The 21423-nt window shown below is 47.9% G+C and overlaps 1 protein-coding gene and 1 long non-coding RNA gene across 3 annotated transcripts; one reads left to right on the top strand and one right to left on the bottom strand.

Moving 5' to 3' along the window:
* Positions 1-2758: 2758 nt before the first annotated feature.
* On the top strand, positions 2759-7191 carry LOC129147701 (speedy protein E4-like). Of its 2 annotated transcripts, none has more exons than XM_054710861.1 (7): positions 2759-2911; positions 3387-3599; positions 4239-4297; positions 4488-4573; positions 6234-6405; positions 6575-6649; positions 7035-7191. In XM_054710861.1, the coding sequence occupies exons 1-7, from the start codon at positions 2803-2805 to the stop codon at positions 7047-7049; spliced, it is 729 nt and encodes a 242-aa protein (XP_054566836.1). In that variant the 5' UTR covers positions 2759-2802; the 3' UTR covers positions 7050-7191. The 2 variants fall into 2 exon arrangements, with proteins under 2 accessions (XP_054566836.1, XP_054566837.1); XM_054710862.1 differs by having other exon boundaries at positions 3399-3599.
* Positions 7192-7832: 641 nt separating this feature from the next.
* On the bottom strand, positions 7833-13798 carry LOC129147729 (uncharacterized). Its single transcript, XR_008554997.1, has 3 exons — positions 13740-13798; positions 8191-8270; positions 7833-7866 (listed from the first exon to the last, which is right to left on the bottom strand). It is a non-coding gene; the product is annotated as an uncharacterized LOC129147729 (long non-coding RNA).
* Between the last annotated feature and the right edge of the window lie 7625 nt (positions 13799-21423).

The raw sequence follows: 21423 nt of genomic DNA on the forward strand, positions 1-21423 counted from the left end.
GATGAGCAGCAGCAAAGCTGCGCCTGGCCTGGCTGGGGCTCCTCCCCGGCCACCTGCCATTTTGGCACTGCTACATCCCCCGAGGAGTCCTGGATTGAGAGAGGGTGCCGGCCAGGCTGAGAGACCCCACCCATGCATGAATCCGTGCATCAGGCCTCTAGTATGTATATATTATGAAAGGATTCTCTCCATCCAGACAACATATCCATCACCTCACCTATTTTCCTATTTCTTTATTTATTTTCATTAAATATCTTTTTATTGATTTCAGAGAGGAAGGAAGAGGGAGAGAGAAATAGAAACATCAATGATGAGACAGAATCATTGATTGGCTGCCTCCTGCACACCCCCCACTGGTGATCGAACCTTGGGCATGTAACCCTGACTGGGATCGAACCCGGGACTCTTCAGTCTGCAAGCCAACGCTCTATCCACTGAGCCAAACTGGCTAGGGCTATTTATTTCTTGGTGAAAACCCTTAAGTTGTACTCTTAGCAAATGTCAATTATACAACAGTTTTACTTGCACATAAAATCCTCAGACCTTATTCATCTTTAATTGAAAGTGTGTGCCCTTTACCACCCTTCCCCTAATCCCCCAACCCCAGCCACTGGCAACCTCTCTTTTCTGTCTGTTTCTATGAGTGACTTTTTTTTCCAGGTTTAAATTACACACATTAGAGACACCACGCAGGATTTGTGATTCTCTGTCTGGTTTATATCACTTAGCATAATACCTTCAAAGTCCATCCATCACAAATGGCAGGATTTCCTTCTTTCTCATAGGTGAATCACATTCCATTTTGTATGCAGAGATCACATCTTCTGTGCCCATTCATCTGTTGGTGGACACAGGTCGTTTCCATATCTTGGCTACTCCTTTAGATAAATACCCGGAACTGGAATTGCTGCATCATGTAGTGGTTCTATTTTTAATTTTTTGAGGAACCTCCATACTGTTTTCTGGGTGAGCTGATTTGACTTCACTCATGTTTGGTATGGGCTGACTAAGTGATCAAAATAAAAAAATAAAAGTTTGAGTACATCTAGAATTTCTCATCAAAGTTCAAACAATGGGTCAAAAGCAAGTCTCAGAGCCAAGAGATGGGAACAAGTACCTGTCCATCAGCCGATGGATGGAAAAGCAAAGCATGACCCTTATAATGGATATTATTCATCCTTAAAAAGGAAGGACATCCTGACACAGGCTACAACATGGATGAACCCTGCGGGCATTATGCTGACTGAATGAGCCAGAAATAAAAGGACCCATACTGTCTGATCCCACTTATAGGAGGGGCCGGAAGTGGTCAACCTCATAAGGACAAAAAAGTGAATGGTGGCTGCCAGGGACTGGGGAGAGATGGGAGAGTCAGAACTTAATGGCTGCAGAGTCTCAGTTTGGCAAGATGGAAAAGTTGTGGAGATAGATGGTGATTGTAGCACAGCCATGTGAAGGTGCTCAATGCCACTGAATTCAACCCTAAATGTGGTTAAAATGTTAAATTGTGTTACGTTATTTTACCACAAAAAGGAAGGAAGGAAGGAAGGAAGGAAGGAAGGAAGGAAGGAAGGAAGGAAGGAAAAGAAGGAAGGAAAAGAGAGAGGGAGAGAGAGGAGGGAGGGAGGGAGGAGGGAAAGAAGAAAGGGACAGAGGGAGGGAGAAGGGAAAAAAGAAAGGGAGGAAGAAAGGGAAGGAGGGAAGAAGGGAGGAGGGTGGGAAGAGGGAGGGAAGGAAGAAGGAAGAGAGGAAGGAAAGAAGGAAGGAAGGAAGGAAGGAAGGAAGGAAGGAAGGAAGGAAGGAAGGAAGGAAAAGATCCAGTGCCCAGGTAAACAGCAGACCCATGAAGCAGGCAGGTGCTTCAGGGGAACCGGCCTGGTCCTGTGGGACACTGAGGTAGTTAGTCTCTTCTCTGCATCTGTACTCCCCTCCTACACAGAGAAAGTCACGTCCTGTCTTGAACTGGAATCCACGTAGTATTTCTGTGCATGGGACATTTCATTCATAGGATACATGAGAGGTAGTGAAATGTCTGGGTCAAGAATGAAGCACAGGCTGAAAATATGTAGACTAGAGTTTAATTGGAATTGAGGGGCAGGCTTTGGGCAATCCAGAGACTCCCTGAAATGGTAGACACCACCTGAGTGTGTGAGCACATGTGCAGTTGTCTAGGGTGTTAGGTTCCCACAGTCTCTTGGACTAAAGGATGCTGAGGCCGGGAGATGCATGTCCTCCAGGACAGAATCCTGAACATCGTGTCTGTGACCATCGAGCTTTGGCAAACGGAGTGTTTTAAGTAACTATTTAACACGAGGAGTCAGTGTGCCTGGGCTCTTCTTTACACACGTATCTCATTCTTGTAAGGTCTGAGCATTTCTCCTTCCCCTGACTGTCCTTGTGACCTCCCGCTCTCATCAGACCAAGCTCTGAAACAGGAATGGGAAAGGAGAGGGTGCGGCCTATTTCAAGTTCAGAATGGAGAGAACACAGCATCTCCTAGGGAGGGGGAACGAGTGACGCTGCCATAGAGGATGGTGTTGGAGGCTGGACAGAGGCTGTTGGGTCAGTGGCCGGAGGTATGGTTGGCCCTGATTTCCAGGAGCAGTGCACACATGGCAGTTAACTGGGTTTGGATCCTTCCAGCTGTTGGAATGGCCGATGACATCAGAGGCTTCCGACCTTCCTGATTGGAAGGACCAAATTCCGTGGTGCTTGGCAACGGAGGTGGGCAACAGCATCTTCTCCAAGAATTTGAACAGATCAGAGTCTAGGTGTCCTGAAAGGGAAGATTTGGGAGAAATCATGGCCAGTGGTGGCCCAAGTTTCCAGCGTGAGAAGCAGAGACCACAGCCTAGCTGCTCAGGGTGCCCCCAGGAGGTGAGAGTAGTTGAAGTCATCCCAGGACCATCAGGTGAGGAGACTGGGGGCAGAGGGATTTGAGAGGGCTGACCATTAAGGAAGGGGGACCTGAGTGGGGTGTGTGTGAAAGAGAGATTCAGAAAGCCCGGGATCAGAGGAGAGCACATGGGCTGGGGACAAGGAAATCCCCACGAAAGGACAGCCTGGGAAGCTAGGAAGGAGGCGAGGAGAAGAGAGCCAAGGGTGAGAGAAGGGAAGGGAGGAAACAGTGGAGGAATTATCTCTAACAAGGACAAGTTTTGAGGACAGAGATATAGAACAACGGCAAGATGAATAGAAAGATGGAAAGATGGCTGAGGAGAAGGCCAGTAGTCTATGAGACTGGAGAGAATGGAGGGGTTTGTGTTTGGGGGTGTGGGGGGGGGGAGGGGGGGGTAAATAGGGTGGAGTGGGGGAGGGGTTTATGTGACCAGTAGCTGAATTCCAGAGGCAAATGCTGTGTATTGTAGCCTGGTTCCTTTACGCAGGCCCCTGTGCAGAGGGCAGAGCCCTGCCTCAATCCTCTGGCCGGAAGAGGAAGAGGGAGTGGCCCACAGAGGAGGGGACAGAGGAGGAGCCTGCCCCTGGGGCTCAGGACCTCTGGGCCGTGGAGACTCTGTGCGGGCTCAAGATGAAGTTGAAGAGGCAGCGGGTGTCTTCAGTGCGACCTGAGCACCATCAGGCCTTCACCAGGCTGCTGGGTAGGAAGGGACCCTGGAGAGCACCCTCCAATCCTACTCTTTAAAAAGGACCTTCCTATAACTACTCTTTCCCAACAGAAAAGCATTCCCTGCGGTTAGTGAGCTCCCTCTCCTAGGAGGGCTCCGTACCAATCACTCATCGGGGCACTTAGAGATAATGGAGGACTAGGCTACACCTGAAAGGGGTCTGCACTTGGGATCAGGCAGCTCGGTCTCAACTGCACCCTCTGCGACTTCTCAGCTCTGACTGGCCTTCTGAGTCTAAACACCTTCATCTGTGTAAGAGGGCACAATAAGGCCTCCTTCCCACCCTGATGGACTGTCCATTGACGATGGCCATGGCACTGGCAGGGGTACATTCATGCATGTTGATGGATTATTTAAGCTCTGAATCTTGCAGATATGTGACTGACACCCCACCTGTCACTCAGTCGCCCCAGACTGGGTGGGTAAGGTTCAGGGGTCACCACTGCTTCCTTGCCCCAGGAACAATCTCCTCAATCCCTCTTCCTACTGGCCTCAGCCTTGGCCACTATCCTGAAACTTCCCCAGGAGGGCCATGGTTCTGCTCTTGGCCCTGGAACGCTCCCATGGCAACCCTGTTGCTGTCCTCAAGCTAACATACACCCTCTTTCACAGAGGATCCTGTCATTAAAAGATTCCTGGCCTGGGACACAAATCTGAGGCTCTCGGACAAGGTAAGAGGTATTCCTGCTCTGCCTTCTATCCTGGGCAGGGGAGAGCCTTCTGAGCCCACAGTTGTCTCTCCAACCTGATGCCTTGTCACCCTTCCCTTCGGGGACCCAGGGGTCTCCTGCAGTGTGGACGGGCAGCCCTGCCTCAGCCTGGCTCCTCCGGGATCTTTCATGTTTGTTCTCTTCCCGTCAGTATCTCCTGTCTGTGGTGGTAGCTTACTTCAGCCGCGTGGGCCTCTTCCCCTGGCAGTACCAGCGGATGCATTTCTTCCTGGCCCTGTGAGTGTCTTGCTTATTCCCATCAGTCAATATTCTTACCCTGGGGAGATGGAGGGAGAGGGGTGGGTCTCTGACCTTTCACCTATTTTTTTTAACCTATTTGTAGTTTCCTTTGTGTGTAAACGGACCGATTGTAGTATAATGTTTTTTAATGCTATTCGTTGTTAAAGCCAACAGTGAAAAGACTGAGCAAAGCCAAAGAAAACACAAAAGGTCATAAAGGATGGACACCACTTTGCTCCCAAGTAAATACACTTGGGACTCGTCATTATTAATTCCCTCTGTCTCCTTCTCTCTCACCCCCATAACAATCCAAACGTCACGGTCTTCCTCCTCAGCTCCAGCTCTCACTCAGTAACACAGATCCAGCTGGGGTGGCTCAGTTGTTACGGGTGCTGTCCCCTACACCGAACGGTACTGGGTTCGATTCCCCGTCGGGGCACATACACAGGTTGCAGGTCCATCCCAGGCCCTGGTCGGGCAAGTGAGGGAGGCATCCAATCGATGTGTCTCTCACATGGGTATCTCGCTCTCTCCTTCCTTCCACTCTTCCTAAACATCAAATCCTCAGGTGAGAATTAACAATCAATCAATCAATAAATAAAACAGGTCTCTTGTAAAATGCGCCCCAGGGATGTTTCTTACAAGTCTCCCTGAATATCCTTCCAAAACACAGGTCTAACCACTTCACCAACCACCCCACAATTTCATTTGCTAATTACCTTCTGATTCAAGGTCTGGGTTCTGAGCTTGAATTCAGCTCTTTATGATCTCCATCAAACTTGCTTACCACCCTATATCCCATTCTTTGCTTACTGCTCTCCCCAACACCCTTCCCTGTGTTCTTATGTTGTGTTTTCTGTCTAGGTATTTTTTTACATGTATGTATCTGGAAAAAAGACATATCCCTAAAATTGATTCAAACATCAGAATCTTCAGTTACTGTCTCTGACCCCACGATTTCTACACGCCAATAGCACTTTAATTAAAATCCTGCTACAATGTGATATTTTGGATTACAATTATTTCTCATCTCTCCCCTTCTCCTTCCCTAATCCCATTAAACTAGGCACCTGTTGAGGAGGGCGCTCGTCAAAACATCTTAAAACACTCTGTACAGTTTTATTTTGCAAATGTTCAAATTATATTGAGTCTCTAACGTAATCAGTTTTCCACTTGACTGTGAGAAAAAGTGTTCATTCATTCATTCATTCATTCATTCATTCATTCTGTGCAACCTTGTACAGTCCATCTCATGTGCCAGGGAGTGTGAGGATGGGAAGAGAATTTAAAAGTGCTGTTGAGTTAATGGGCCTGTTAGTCACTTGGTAGGAAAGTGATGAAGACAGACATGGACGGGTCGGCCCCTGCCCGCAGGAGCTGTGTGGGCACTGACACCGTAGGAGGCAGGTGTGTGCACACACTACGGGTGAAGGGAAGGGCCGGCTTCCCCGCTGAATTTTATCTTCATCGTCAAGGTCTGAGAGGTGCCCTCAGGTCCTGCTCAGCTTCCTGGTGCCTGGGTGGCCCTCAGAGACACGGATAGGGCCCCCTAGGGCCTGTGTGAGGAGGACCCAGCCTGTGTGCTTTCCGGGAAGCTGACCACAGGCAGGGTCCTTCCTGCCCTGATCCTGACAGGCAACCTAATGTCCATCCTCAGCTACCTGGCCCTGGACATTGAAGAGGATTATGAGGACCCTAAAGAGGACATCTTGTTCTTCCTCTTTGGGAAGAACAACTGCTCCCTGCGCCCCTTGTTCCACAAACTGCGATTCCAGTTCTTCTGTGCCATGGGCTGGAGGGCGAGGGTCACGCGAGAAGAGTGCGAAGAGGTAGGTGGGCTGTGGGATTAGGGAGAGGGGGCCAGATTGGAGAGACGGGGGACCGTGGGAGACCGGTTTGGGGATTTGGGGATAACAAAGAATTGGAGGCTGGACCAGGGACGGGATGGGGTCCACCTGGAGAGTCATCATCTTCTTGGGGGGCTGTTTGTCCTTCCAGATCCAGGCTTTTGATCCAGAGCTCTGGGTGTGGGGGCGAGATCGCACCCTCCTTTCCGAGAACACCGAGCCTAAGGTAGGTCTGAAGGAAGGCGGGTCTGTGTCCTCACAGGTACAGAGGGAAGGGTTTGTTGCCTCTTTAAGAAATCCCAGGAATCCAATGGCTGGACCCACGCTCATCGTCCCCCTCCCCATCACCCGTTCACACACTGAAGTGGACCGGCCAGGCACACAGCCAGGCACTGACTCAGCTCCCAGCCAGAGCTGACACACAGGCACCTCAGTGGGATGTGTGGGGGCCAGACCTCCAGATTCGGTGGAATCATTTTAAACAGAGCAATTGGGTCCAAATAAGAGCTTTATTGAAATGTTGAGTTTTGTGAAAAGTGAGTAAGTTTCCAATTTTTTCCATATATTGTGGCTTTCTGTTGTTCACTCAATTGGGCCTTTTCATCCCTCAGGAATGCCAACCATAGGGACTTTCTGCAACAAAGTCCATGTCTAACAACAGGATATCAGGTGGAACGGTCTCTATATCCAAAGATCAATACATAAATCCTGACTAGCTATGTTTTCATCCAAGTTTACGTGCAAACAAATCGCCTATGGCCAGATCACCGTGTATTCTTCATTTCCCCTGACTCACCAGTCCCTCCCCTTGCACCATTACACATCTCCCCTCAAGTTTATGGTCAAGGAAGTTTGTCAGAATGAACTAAGGTTGAGAAACACTGCCTCCGGCATGGCTTACTCTGATCAACACATGGGAGTGACAGATTTGGGCAGAGGATTAAGTTTTGGTTAAAATCTTGTGACCTAGCTTAGTCCATTCTGGCCGCGATAGCAAAACACCACAGCCGGGGAGGCTGATCAGCAACAGACATTGAGACATTTACTTCTCGCAGCTCTGGAGGCTGGAAGGCTGAGGTCAGGGGCTGGCACGTGGGGCTCTGGTGAGGACCGTCTTCTGTGCTGCAGACGCCAACATGTCGCCATGTCCTTACACAGGGGAAGGGGCGAGGCACCTCTCTGGGGTCTCTGCTAAGGGCAGACAATAAGCTCATTCTTAGGGGCCCCACACAATGACCTAAGCACCTCCCAAAGGCCCCCACCTCCTATTACCGTCACCTCAGGGGTTATGGATTTGGGGGACACAAACACTCACACCGTAGCACCAGCCTCATTCAGACTCGGTATGGTGGTTAAACATCAGGATCCAGGGTTCAGAGCAGGGATGGGGCACCTGGGCTCATGGTCTGCGGTGCTGACATGTCAGTGATGTTTGCAGTGTGGCTGCGAGTTCAGATGTGAAGGAGCACAAAAGGACCAAGGCGTGAGTGAGCGAGAGCAGCTCTCTCCCTAAGTGTGCTGCCCCCGAACAGAGTCACCTAGAGTCCTGGCTATACAGCAGGTCGCTGGGTATATTAAGAAATGTTTGGACTCAGGGTCTTCAAAGTCGAAACAGTGATTCCGGAGTGGGATTGAGAAGGGGGGACTGGAGATAAAATGGGGCCTATAGGTCAGTCTAAACTCCGTTAGACTCGCCTGAGGATTTAATCATCTTTACATGTGGAGAGCTGCCTGCTTGGAATGTGACATCCTGTCTCTTCCTCTTACCTCCAGATCGCTGAGCCCACAACGATCACCGGCAAGCTCAGTAGCTATGTCTGTCTGTTCCTAGGAGCACTTCGAGGAGTCTGTAGGAGGGTAATAAGGAAGTAGGGTTTTTTCAGATTCCATCCCTTCCTGAGGCTCCATCCCAAATTTCACATTGCTTAACTCAAATCTCCCCTGAGGCAGAAGCTGGAGGTCCTGTTTTTTCTACACCTAAGTGCAACAGTGCAGAGCCATCTGAAGGTGGGAAATACTTGAAAAGTATAAAATTAGAGCCCTAAGTGTGTGATAGCTGAATGTATGCCATACATTCTATTGGTTTATTTTGAAAATGTTGCCCATAGGATTGTTATATTTATTCTCATACTATATAATGAACAGCAGAGTGTCCGGCCGCCATGACATGCAATGACCACCAGGGAGCAGATGCTCAATGCAGGAGCTGCCCCCTGTTAGTCAGTGAGCTCCCACAGCGGGGGGCACTGCTCAGCCAGAAGCCAGGCAAGCGCAGCGGCAGTGGCAGGAGCAGGCCTGTGGGGAGCAGGCCTAAACCAGCAGGCAGACATCCCGCAAGGGGTCCTGGACTGCCAGAGGGAACAGACCGGGCTGAGGGACTACCCCCTCACCCAGTGCACAAGGGCAATAAGGAAGTAGGGTTTCATATTTATGTATTTATGTTAGGTAGTTTTGAATAGTTTTCTAATGTTATAGCTGGAATACATATGTAAATACTGTCTAATTTTGTTTTCATACTCAGAGAGGTTTTTGTGGTTTTATTTATTGTATTTATATAATATTAATTATAGCTAGTTGAGCAGTTCCTCTGTATTCTTGTAAATGTAATTTTTATTTATTTATTTTTTTGGTCTATATTATTGAATTGTGAGAATTCAAGTATAATTTTTTACCTTTCCTGGATGACATGTGTGTATGTTATTTTAGATCATTAAAGAGCACAGGGCTATACATCTCTTGAAAAAATATAATAAAGATGAATTCTCACCTCTGTGATATGTGTGGTAGTGTCAATTTGATTCTCCTCTTCACTGTCAAATGATAATGTAGCTAAATGGGGTTGTGATTATTCAAACAACTTTCTTAACTCTGAAAAATAATCCTGAATTGTTTTCCACATATTAGAAAAAAAATAATAGAAGTTGAGGCAGATCCTAAGCTAGAGTCTGAGAGCGGAAAGAAGGGGACAATATTGAGATAGAAGAATGGGGAAGAGCAGAGAGAAGGAAGAAAGCATCCCGGGTACCCAGACAATAACCAGAAATTCAAAGTCAAGGACAAGTGACTCCACCAGACAAGCTTTCCTGGAAATGGGCTGTGACAAGGGACCCCTGAGCACAAGAGAACACACAGTGTTCACTCTTTTACCCCTAATGGGAGTCCTTTTCACAACCTCCAATAACAGTATCAGGTGGTAGAAGGAACACGTAGAGCCTGTGGTGAAGCAGGAACCCTGGAAAAGAAATGAGGGCATTGCCCTAATCTGGTTTGGCTCAGTGGATAGAGCGTCGGCCTGTGGACTGAAGGGTCCCAGGTTCGATTCTGGTCAAGGGCTTGTGCCTGGTTTCGGGCTCGTTCACCATAGGGGGCATGCAGGAGGTAGCCAATCAATGATTCTCACATCATTGCTATTTCTGTCTCTCCCTCCCCCTTCCTCTCTGAATCAATAAAAAGAAAAAGAAAAGAAAAGAGAGTACTGGGGAAATTTCTGGGGCAAGTTCACGCTGTTAAGGGAGATGGGCCTGGAGAAGGAGGAACTACTGACGTGAACAGTGGATTGTGGAGGAACGCTTCCTGGGAGATGGGATGGTCAGAGAATGCTGGGCGGTCCCACACACCCAGCTTCCGGGTCCTCAGCCTGTGGCCTCCCTCACAGCACTCAGATGTGCTTCACCCATCAGAGAAGCTCACCTGAGCTTTCGGGACCTGGGTTCTCCTTGGGGTTTCAATATGTAGGCACGATCCTGTCAATCACTGGCCCAGAGTTTGAACTCGGTCTCCAGCGCCCTCTCCTCCCCAGAGATCGGGCCTAATCCCTGACCTGCAAGCACAGGGTTGGTCTTTCTGGCCTGACTGGCCCACGCCCTGAGGCCCCTCCTCAGCATAAGCCCAGGTGTGCTGCACGGGGCCCAGCGGGGTGCGCACACACCCCTGTCACTCAGGACACTCCGAGGACTGAAGGGCTTCCTCCAAGGAACCAGAGACAAGGACCAGCCAAAGTGTTCATGATACGACACCCTGAGCATGGCCGGTGGTCAGGGCATGCCGAAGCCAATTACTGTTTCACTAATAGAGAGATGTGGACAGGAAGCCAGGAAGGCTGTCAACAACGTTAAATTGCTCTAACCACTCACCCTTGAGTTGAGGCATTGTTAGCTGAAGCAGCCTCCACCTCTGTTTGTCCCATGTAAATTTCTGTTATTTCCTGCCTAAGCACTATGGGTGTTTTCCCCAAAGCCTCCATAAAAGGGATGGCAGGGCCAGAGCAGTGTGTAGTTCTCCCACTAGAGCTGGACTACCGCCTGGCCCCCCGTATCGCCAAATTAAATTTCTTCTAGTCTCTTTTCATTTGTGTGCGGCCCTTCTGCAGAACCCGAACCCTGAACCACAATTCAGAACCACGTGGGACGTGGAAAGGGGCTCCCACAAGGGCAGAGAAACAGGTGTGGCTGCGGGAAGAGTTTAGGCCAGCGCTGTGGCAGCAGAGACGGGGGACGCTGATGACGTGAGGAGTGAAACAAGGGGTGCTCACATGCTCTGGAGGAGCTCGGGAGATGCATCCATTCGGGACACGGGGCAGCTAATGACATGTGAGCAACTGAGTGAGGAGAAGCCAAGGAGGAAGCATGTCTGTGTGTTGGGGGTGGGTTTCTCTTTCCCAACAAGGGGGACGGGAGGCATCCCAGGCGAACAGTCCATGAGGTTATGGCGGAACTCTCTACACTAATATTTCAGTTAAATGCTTCACATATAAGGGAGCATGACACACCTCGTTCTTTCCCTCACTTGTCAATTTCCTGTGGTCCCTGATTCTAAGCCGTAAGCTCTCAAGGTAAGGACAGGGTCAGGGCGAGGGCGCACCTCGTGCAGCGGCGGCAGGACAGACATTCCTTTAAATTAAGGGGAAACTGGAGTCCCGTGTCCGGGTGGCGAGTCTTCTCCACACGGTGTCTGGGCAAAAGGAATGTGGGAGTTCTGTGTACAACGCGTGTAACTGTTCTGTAAATTGAAAGTTTTTTTCAAAATAAAATGTTGAATGAAAAAGAATGCTATCAGCACTGGCTGGTTTGGCTCAGTGGATAGAGTGTGGGCTGATGGATTGAAAGGTCCTGGGTTCGATTCTAGTCAAGGACACATACCCAGGTTGTGGGCTCAATCCCCAATGGGGGCAAGTGACAGGTAGCTGATCAATGATTCTCTCATCATTGATGTTTCTCTCTCTTTCTCTCTCTCTCTCCCTCTCCCTTCCTCTCTGAAGTCAATAAAGATTTTTTTAAAAAGAAAAGACACAAATTAGAACTGCAGATACTTAGGGATTTTAGGTTCGTTACAAAGGACAAGGGAACAAGCCACAGGGTGAATCTTAACAGACTCTGCAGAGCAGGAACTGCCCAGACCGCTTTGTGATCACAGAACCAGAACTGCTTGCATGTTTCACCCATGTATTTCTTCGGTGCCTGTCAAGCGGTGGGAGGCTCCCTTTCATCTTGCAGCTGCCCATGACGGGCCTTGTCTGTGAGTTTCCCCTAACAAACCCCATTAATTACCAGACTGGAGTGGCCAGACTCCTTCTTCCTTCCTTTCCCTGCTCTCGCTTACGGAGGTAGATTTTCCATCTCGGAGCTTTTCCCTGGATCTTCGTGTGCAAACACCGCCAGCCTGCCCTCCGGTGCCCAGGTGCGCCCTCTATATAGGACAGCCACCAGCAGGGCCCAGCCAACCCTTCCCCCACTCTGAGACAAGCCTCTCCCGATCGGGACTGATTGGGCGTGAGCCCACAGCAGGCACGGTGGGGCCGGGATGAGCGGGAGCAGCAGGTAGGAGCTGCAGGCAGCATTGGACTGTAGGTTTTGGCCCGATCCCTGCAGGCCACCCAGAGGGACCCCACCTGTGCATGAATTCGTGCACCGGGCCACTCGTCTACCGTATTTTCCGGCATATAAGATGACTGGGCGTATAAGACGACCCCCAACTTTTCCAGTTAAAATATAGAGTTTGGGATATACCTGCCCTATAAGATGACACCCGGCGTATAAGACGACCCCCGACTTTTGAGAAGATTTTCCTGGGTTAAAAAGTCGTCTTATAAGCTGGAAAATATGGTATATATATATATATATATATATATATATATATATATATATATATATAGCCAGCAACCATAACGCCATAATGACCATAACGACCACTCACTATGATGCCCACTGCAGCCAGCAATCCGGCCTGATTCGGGGGTGGGGCTTGTTGGCCAACCTCCCGAAGCCCTTCCCTCTGGCCAGCCCCACCCCCATCGACCCGCAGCCCCTCCCCTTGGCCAGCCCCGCCCCTGATGGCACCCCCGACCCAAATAGGGGATGGGGCCGGCGGGCCAACCTCCTGCAGCCCCTCCCCCTGACCACTTCCTCTCCCAGATTGGCCCCCCACCCAGATCAGGGGCAGGGCCTTCCCACCACCCAGAGGCCCTCGCTATGGCTAGCCCCACTCCCAATCAGCCCTCACCACCCAGATCAGCCCACAGCCCCTCCCCCAGCCAGCTCCACCCCTGATCAGCCCCCCACCCCAATCGGGGATGGGGCTGGCTGGCCAACCTCCCATGGCCCCTCCCCTGGCCGCTGACCCCCAATTGTCCCCCCCACCCCATTCAAGGGCAGGGCCGGCCGGCCCACTGCTCACAGCCCCTCCCCACGGTCGGCCCCGCCCCCAACCGCCCCCCCCCCCAAATCGGGGGCGGTACCCACCAGCCAATCGCCCGTGGCCCCTCCCCCAAGCCGGCCCAGTTCTGATTGGGCACTGATCAGGGTGGGACGGCTGGCCAACCTCCTGACAGGCCCAGCCCCAATCCACCCTGATTGGGGCCAGGCTGGCTGGACCCCACCCATGTACAAATTCGTGCACTGGGCCTCTAGTTTTTAAGTATATACTAATGTGAACATTTCACGTTTGCCTGTGAGTGAAGCCGAGTTTCCCTGTGTTGCCTGATTGTTGCCCCCTGCTGGTCAGCTGCAGCATTGCAGCATGGGAGTGGTCCCTTATGTTTAATCAGGCACTATCAGCAGCATGCATTCGGGGAAGATGGGGACTGTCAGCCAGGAAGCGGCCTTTCATGTCATGTGCACCGCGTGAGTCAGTGAGTGGGTTGTAGTGAAGCCACAGCCATGGGAGTCTTCAGGTTCAGCGTGTCCCCCAACACTGCCTTCTGTGAGGTGGGCCTTGGCTTCCCAGAGCCCACCCGCTGTGTCCTGGCTCTTCACAGCACTGGTCTTACAGGATTGCTGCTTTTGGGGTGAATTGAGGATAATATTAAATACATTACTTACATGAAAAGATGTTCCACAGCCTTGACAGCATTTGGTGCTGTCAGTGTTCTGGGTCTGGGCTGTTCTCCTAGGTGTGTGGTGGTGCCTCCTTGTTTTAATTTGCATTTCTATGATGACACATGAGGTGGAGCAATCGACATCACTTATAACGTCATTAGTTATCTGTCTCTTTGTAGAGAGGGGGTATTTGAGAGACTGAGACATCGGAGACCTACTGAGGGGACATTAAGGACCAAAGTGGGGGCTCACATGGGAGGGTCTAGGCAGCAGAAAAGGAGCACAAGGGCCTCACACAACCTGACAGCAATGTTACAGGTGTCACGATTTGGCCATGGATCAGCTTCCACCCGTTCCCTGGAGTAACCTGCTTTGTGTGTTTGCTCTCAGCACTGGCAGTGTTTTCAGGGCCCACAGCTGCAAATTTCCTCTGCCCACCCAGTCTTTCCTTCTCAGGTTAGGGCAAAAAATAAAAAGGGAGGGCGGGAGAAAGGAAAGTGGAGAGGAGGGAGGGACAAAGGGAGGGAGGGGAGAAGGAAGGAAGTGGGGCGTGGCCTGAGGTCCCCAGGCCTGGGCCTGGGTGGGAGCACGCTTTGAGGTCCCTGGTCAAGCCCCGCCAGATGGGAGGCTCGACCTGAGGTCTTCCCCCCTCTCCCCTCCCACCCCCCATCAAGCCCTGCAGGGTGGGGGGCGCGGCCTGAGGTTAAGGATGTTAAGTGATAGATCCTCCCTTCCCCAACTGATGGACGGAGTATGATGTAAACTCCACCTGCAGCCGGACATTCCTGAACACCTTATATGGACTGTACATTGAACCACCAATCAGCACCTGCCATATACCCTAAGCCCCCGATTCCTAATTCCCTAGGCCCCTAACCAAGTACCTTACATGAAACCACCAATCAGCATGTGCTGAGTGCCCTAAGCCCCGTCCCCTCTTTTCCTCCCCTTAAAAGGCACTCTCACCCCGGCACTCTCTCTCTCTCTCTCTCTCTCCCTTTCCCCTCTGGAAGGCGGCCGGCAGGGTGATCGCCAATAAAGCCTGTGTCCTGGTATCCCATGGTCTCCGGCCCTCTGTTTCATCTTTCATTAAGGATCAGAATTAAGGGTTTGCAATGAGACTATCTAACCTGCAAAATCCATTAGTAGAGAAGTCAGGATTTGCCTCTTATCTAAATTGCATCAGAACTGCATCATTCTATCAACTAAATTTATTCATCAGTTCTATGTTCCTCTGCTAGATCTTTCTAAATATTCATTTTGTCTCACCTGTGTGAAAGTCTCAGACATTTGGAATGAATTATCTGTGCATAGTATATTATATTAGCTAAAATAGTTGACCAACTAGCCGGTTTGGCTCAGTGGATAGAGCATTGGCCTGCAGACTCAAGGGTCCCCAGTTCGATTCTGGTCAAGGGAACATGCCCAGGTTGTAGGCTCACCCCCAAGTGGGGGGCATGCAGGAGGCAGCCAGTCAATGATTCTCTCTCATCATTGATGTTTCTATCTCTCTCTCCCTCTCCCTTCCTCTCTAAAATCATTAAAAATATAATTTTAAAAAATAAATTAAATAAAATATTTGACCAACTAAAATATTCTTCTGATCATGCTAAACAAATGTTCCCTGCACTGCTTTGTGAGTCTTTGGGGACCTAATTAAGTCACCATTTACTCATAATTTAATAACATTTAACAAACAGTGCAACATTATGTTCTAGTGATACAAAATTGAATAAGATAAGGTCTGAGGGCTGTTGCCCTGGCCAGGTGGCTCAGTTGGTTGAAGTGTCATCCCGAATACCAAGAGGTTGTGGGTTCGATTCCCAGTCAGGGCACATACCTAGTTTGCAAGTTTGATGCCCGGTCCATCCCCTAGAGCAGCGGTCGGCAAACCGCGGCTTGCGAGCCACATGTGGCTCTTTGGCCCCTTGAGTGTTCTAATGCCACTTCTTCAAAATAGACTCGCCCAGGCCGAAAAACGACTTCTGCGCATGGGCCATGAAGTTTCAATCGCACTGTACGTGCGCGCCCACATGTGGTATTTTGTGGAAGAGCCACACTCAAGGGGCCAAAGAGCCGCATGAGGCTCGCGAGCCGCGGTTTGCCGACCACTGCCCTAGAGTACAGGAGGCCGCCGATTGCTGTTTCTCCCTCACATCAATGTTTCTCTCTCTCTCTCTCTCTCTCTCTCTCTCTCCATCTCTAAAAATCAATTTAAAAACCACACACATATCCTTGGGTGATTTAGAAAAGAAAATCAGTCCTGAGAGATTAGAATCTAGTGAAAGAGAGATATAGCACATGGATAATTAAAATGCAATAAGTTTGTAGAGTATTCTCATGACCACTGGAGGAAATGCTATTAATTGGAAAATATTGACTTAGAAATCATATAACATGAATATATTATTCCTGGAATGTCTTTGAAATACTGTGCAAATCAATTCTCCAGTTTCTTTCTCTTTTTTAAAAATATATTTTTATTGATTTCAGAAAGGAAAGGAGAGGGAGAGAGAGATAGAAACATCAATGATGAGAGAGAATCACTGATTGGCTGCTTCCTGCACACACCCCACTGGGGATCAACCTGGGCATGTGCCCTTAACTGGAATCAAACCCGTGACCCTTCAGTCCATGGGCTGACACTCTATCCACTGAGCCAAAGTAGCTAGGGCCCAATTTAGTTTCCGAGTGCCTCTTACAACATTCCAGGCTTCAGATTCTGATGTAGAAGTCTTTGTTGATTTCTCATGTTTTATATTAATTATGTCACTCTCTAATATGGCCAAGAATAGGAGGATGTGGTTAGCTCTGTACCAATAATGTAGGTTTCAGAACTATACTAGTAATTCCGTGAAATATTAACACCTGGTCTCCTCCAGGTGGCCTGAGATCAGAACCGCAGGGATGAACAGTGAGAGAAACTCCCTTCTGGAGAATTCCGTTTTAGTGGGTGCGATCTATTTTCACAGTGAGGTGGCTAGAACGTATGGGGCTACTCAGTGCAAGAACACTAAGCACACTAGTAAGTTGCTGACTATGAGATGATTGGGCTGGTCCCTGGGTCTGGCAGAATTAAAGAGCCAGATGTTCAAATAGATATTATAAGGATTTAAAAAATTGACTTAACTTTAGAATCATCATCTTCAACAATTTATCAAGGAGTTTTTTTTTTTTTAAACAACCAACTTCAGATTAGGGGCAGATTTGCATTGTTTTGCATACTGTGTATTCTCTAGTTTGGTGTCTCTGACCTTCGCAGGAAGGAGCCCTGATTTTGGACTGTGTTTGGCTGGGCTTAGGGAACACACTAACCAGGACAGATGTGAGCCTGCAGGCTCATATGGGTGACCTGCAAGGTCTGTGGCTTCATTTCAACCTGTCCCCTGATTCACTGTGGGCCCTATGATGTTAAAGGGGGTTCCTAGTTTGCAGTTAGCATATCCAGCATGGTTTCTGTCTTTTGTTTCATTTTCGGTACTATTGTCTAGGCTTTGGTGTTCCCGTCTCCCCAGTTTTTGCATCTGATGGTTTACAAAATGTCTTTGATCTTCCTGGGATGCCCCTGAGATCTGGAGATAAAGAAGAGAGGGAAAGATCAAGAATAAATGAGGCCCACCTGGGCCAGGCAGGTGAGTTGGTTAGAGCGTCATTCTGATAGGCCAAAGTTTTGGGCTTGATCCCTGGACAGGACACATACAGAGTCAGCCAATGAACGTATGAATGGGTGGAGCAGCAAGTCTCTCTCTCTCTCTCTCTTAAATTAAAAATTAAAAATTAAAAAAAGAAAGAATGAAAGCAGCCCTGTCCACGTGAGCTACGCAGATGAGTGAGGCTTTCACACAGATCTTTGCTTAATATCAGTCAGCAGGAAATTCCCCCAGATGCTTAGTTGTGTGGGTGACAGGAGACCATGGGTGACTTTGAGGTTTCCTTCATTATTCTTGTCTGTGTTTTCCAAATTTTAAAAATCAGTCTATATTAATGACACACTGAAAGACACCGTTGTAAAAATGAAGCAATGCTGCATTTCAAGTGATGTTAGGTTGTTTGGACGACTCCTCCCACTCAAAATAACTAAAAGAATGTTGAACAAATGTTGAAAGCGTCTTCTTAAAGACATCAGAGAGCTAACAAGGGGTAAAGAATAACCAAATCAGAACCTAAAAGACAGTAGAAACAGAAATTGGGTAGAAACTGGGCTCTGAGATGGCTTTTGCTTCGGGGCATGAGCACATGTTGCCACATTTGACCTCAGCTCTGACAGTCTTAAAGGGCGCATGCAGGAGGCAACCAATCAATGTGTTTCTCTCACATCAATATTTCTCTCTGTCTTTCCCTCTCTCTTCCACTCTCCCTAAAAAATCAATGGAAAAATATCCTCGGGTGAGGATTAACAACAACTAACTAACTAACTAAATATGTCTTAGTGAAATTGTAGGATAATAAAGATGAAGATAAGGTCGTAAAAACAGAAAAAAATTACCTTTTAGAAAGATCTTTAGAAAATCTTCAACTATATGGAAACTAAATAACACACTTCTAAGTAACCCAGGGGTCTAAGAAGAAATCAAAAGAGGAAGTGCCCTGAACTGAATGAAAATCAAAATGTGACATATTAAAAATTGGGGGGTGCAGCTGAAGCAGTATTTAAAGGGAAATTGAGAGCACTAAACTCTTAGATACCTTAAATTAATGCATTAAATTATAAATAAATAACAAAAATATCTCAAAATAGTTGGACATAAGGCAGTATTCTTTAATCGCAAAGAGGAGAGAATTTTGCTCTTAGCCACACTGGAGCAATGAGACTGAACTTATCCTTTCCCTCAGACAACTAGAAAACTGGACAAAACGTATGAAACTGATTTTTATTTCATTCCCTTCCTTTGACTTCACTGTCTCCCTTCTTTTTCCTTTCTTTTTCACCCTTTCCCACCTCCCTCCTTCTATTCTTCCTTCCTTATTCCTTGCTTCATTTCACAATGCTTTTGAGGAACATCATGTTTTTCTTATTAGAACAAAACCTTGGAGCTGGTGGCTGGTCTTCTGTTTTGTATCCCAGGTGACCTAGTACAGTGTCCACACGTTGTAGTATCCAGTTAATGAAATGATTGTCAGCCAGTTCAAATCATGACCTCATTTTGCAGCACATAAAATCTCTTAAATTTGCATTTTGCTTTTAATTTTTCTAAGCTTTCTTATATTTTCACTTGAGTCTCCCAAGAAGTCTGTGTAGTAGGTAGGCAGATTTATTATTCTTACCCTCTGTATGGGAAATGTGCAAAGAACCACCTCACCTATACCACACTTGAGAGAACTTTCCAATTACTCTGAATACTGGTGGTGATGGTAATTTAGAAGTTGGGTCTATTATTATTATTTTTCTCTCTTCCGGATTTCAACTTGAAGACAGCAGAGGGCATCTGACTCCACCAAAGTACACCTGAAAGTTGATATATTACTAGATTTAAGATAATCCATTAAGGTTTCAAAAATATGAATTTCACTAAAATAGTTCCCTGTACTTAATCTTTTTACTATTTTAGGATTCTGATCTCATTTCATATGTTCTATTCTCTTTCTTTCTCAGTAATGAGAATTTCAACCTTATCCGTAAATCACTATGACACATAATCCAAGAGCCTTCCAATTCAGCTTTAAGATTTTTTGGATAATAAAAGTATTAAGCACTGCATCTACCGGATCTTTCTAAATCTTTAATAGGGAATGTGGTCCCCTTTTGCAGCCCTTAAGAGGGGACTGCTGTAACGTACTGCAGACAGATGTGCTGTGACTGAAGGGCCATCTTGCTTCAAGTGCATTGCCTCAAGGTTACTTAATATTCTTAGAAAAGCATAAAAGGATTAGGCATGTTCTTAAAGTCATACTGCACTAGAGGGAAAGTAATGATTTCCACACGGCAATAGTGAGGATATGGCCTTTTGTAGCCCATTGTCAAAAATGATTATGTCTGAGACTGACAATCCAGCTTTCTGTGAAGTTCTGCAGCAGCATCTTGATCAGCTTCCAAATGTTTTTATTTTTCTATCATCACAGGTGTTCTTTTATTCTCTAACAGGCAGTGCTGGAGATAGTGGCAGCCAGAATCCTATTCTACCTTTTCTTCTCATAATTTCCCCAAATTTCATTTTCTTATTAAATAACTAGGTTTCTGGACAAGGATTGGAGTTGTTTGGAAAAGCATTCCTCCTTGACTGATCAGAGATTAGCAAATTGATTAGATCTACAGTACTTTTTCTTTTTAAGAAAGTAGATCACTTCCTGGTTTATGCTTTCCCTTTGCCAAATGTTTGCTTGTGATTTTCCTTAATTTGTCCAATTTCTTTGATTAGTAATGATAAGCATGATCATGCTGCTCTGTCCAAACCGTAGCATTCCATGTCCTACAAGTGGTTATTACATTACTAGAGGCCTGGTGCACAAATTTGTGCACCAGTGGGGTCCCTCAGCCTGTCCTGTGGGATCAGGCCGAAACCGGCTCTCTGACATCCCCCGAGGGGTCCTGGATTGTGAGAGGGCACAGGCCAGGCCAAGGGACCCCACCGGTGCACAATCAGGGCCGGGGAGGGATGCGGGAGGTTGGCCAGCTGGGGAGGGCTCCAGGGCGTGTCCGGCTCATCTTGCTCAGGCCCCAGCAGCAAGCTAACCTACGGGTCAGAGCGTCTGTCCCCTGGTGGTCAGTGCATGTCATAGCGACCAATCAACTGCCCCCTGGTGGTCAGTGCACATCATAGCGAGCAGTTGAGTGGCTTTAGCATATCATTAGCATATTACGCTTTGGTTGAACGGCAGACTGGACAACCAGACACTTAGCATATAAGGCTTTTATTATATAGGCCTTGAGTAAAATACTAAAGTTGCCTAGGGGGTAGTTCTAGTTCCTCAGGCTTGATAAACTAACTACCCTTGGAGGGGAGGTGTGATTAGTCCTGCTCTACCAATGAAGAAACAAGTCCTCTAACACAGGACATTTGAGGAAAGTCATCTAGAAAGCGGAATGGCAGGGTTGTATTTTTCTTTCTTTTAAAATATATTTTTATTAGGAGGCATCGATCAGACTATCGGGCCTCAGAGGGAGGATAGGGGAGGGTGGAGGGAGGGGGGAGAGATCAACCAAAGGACTTGTGTGTGCATGCATATGAGCCTAACCAATGGCTAATTTCAACAGGGGGTTGGGGCATCCGTGGGGAGGGGTGTGGGATGGGAATGGGGGGATGAGGACAAATATGTGACACCTTAATCAATAAAGAAATTAAAAAAAAATTTTTATTGATTTGGGAGAGGGAAGGAGAGAGAGAGAGAGTGAGAGAGAGAAACATCAATGATGAGAGAGAATCATTGATTGGCTGCCTCCTGCAAGCCCCCTACTGGGGATGGCAACCCTGGCATGTGCCCTGACCAGGAATCGAACCTGGGACTCTTCAGTCTGCAGTCCAACGCTGTATCCACTAAGTCAAACCGACTAGGGCAGGGTTGTATTTTTATTGATGAGCAAAATATCCTCAGCACCTAACAGTACAGGGGCGTTTTGTTTGGGAAAAAGGATTGTCTTCACTTAGGGTCTGTAAATTCTTGTAAGCACAGCTTTCTGGGGTTGAAGCCACAACAATCATCTCATTTCCAAAAGGGTCCCAGGTAGAAGAAATGTCGCTTCCTGACAAGT

This window comes from Eptesicus fuscus, chromosome 21, assembly GCF_027574615.1.
Source record: "Eptesicus fuscus isolate TK198812 chromosome 21, DD_ASM_mEF_20220401, whole genome shotgun sequence".
Classification (NCBI taxonomy): Eukaryota; Metazoa; Chordata; class Mammalia; order Chiroptera; family Vespertilionidae; genus Eptesicus; species Eptesicus fuscus.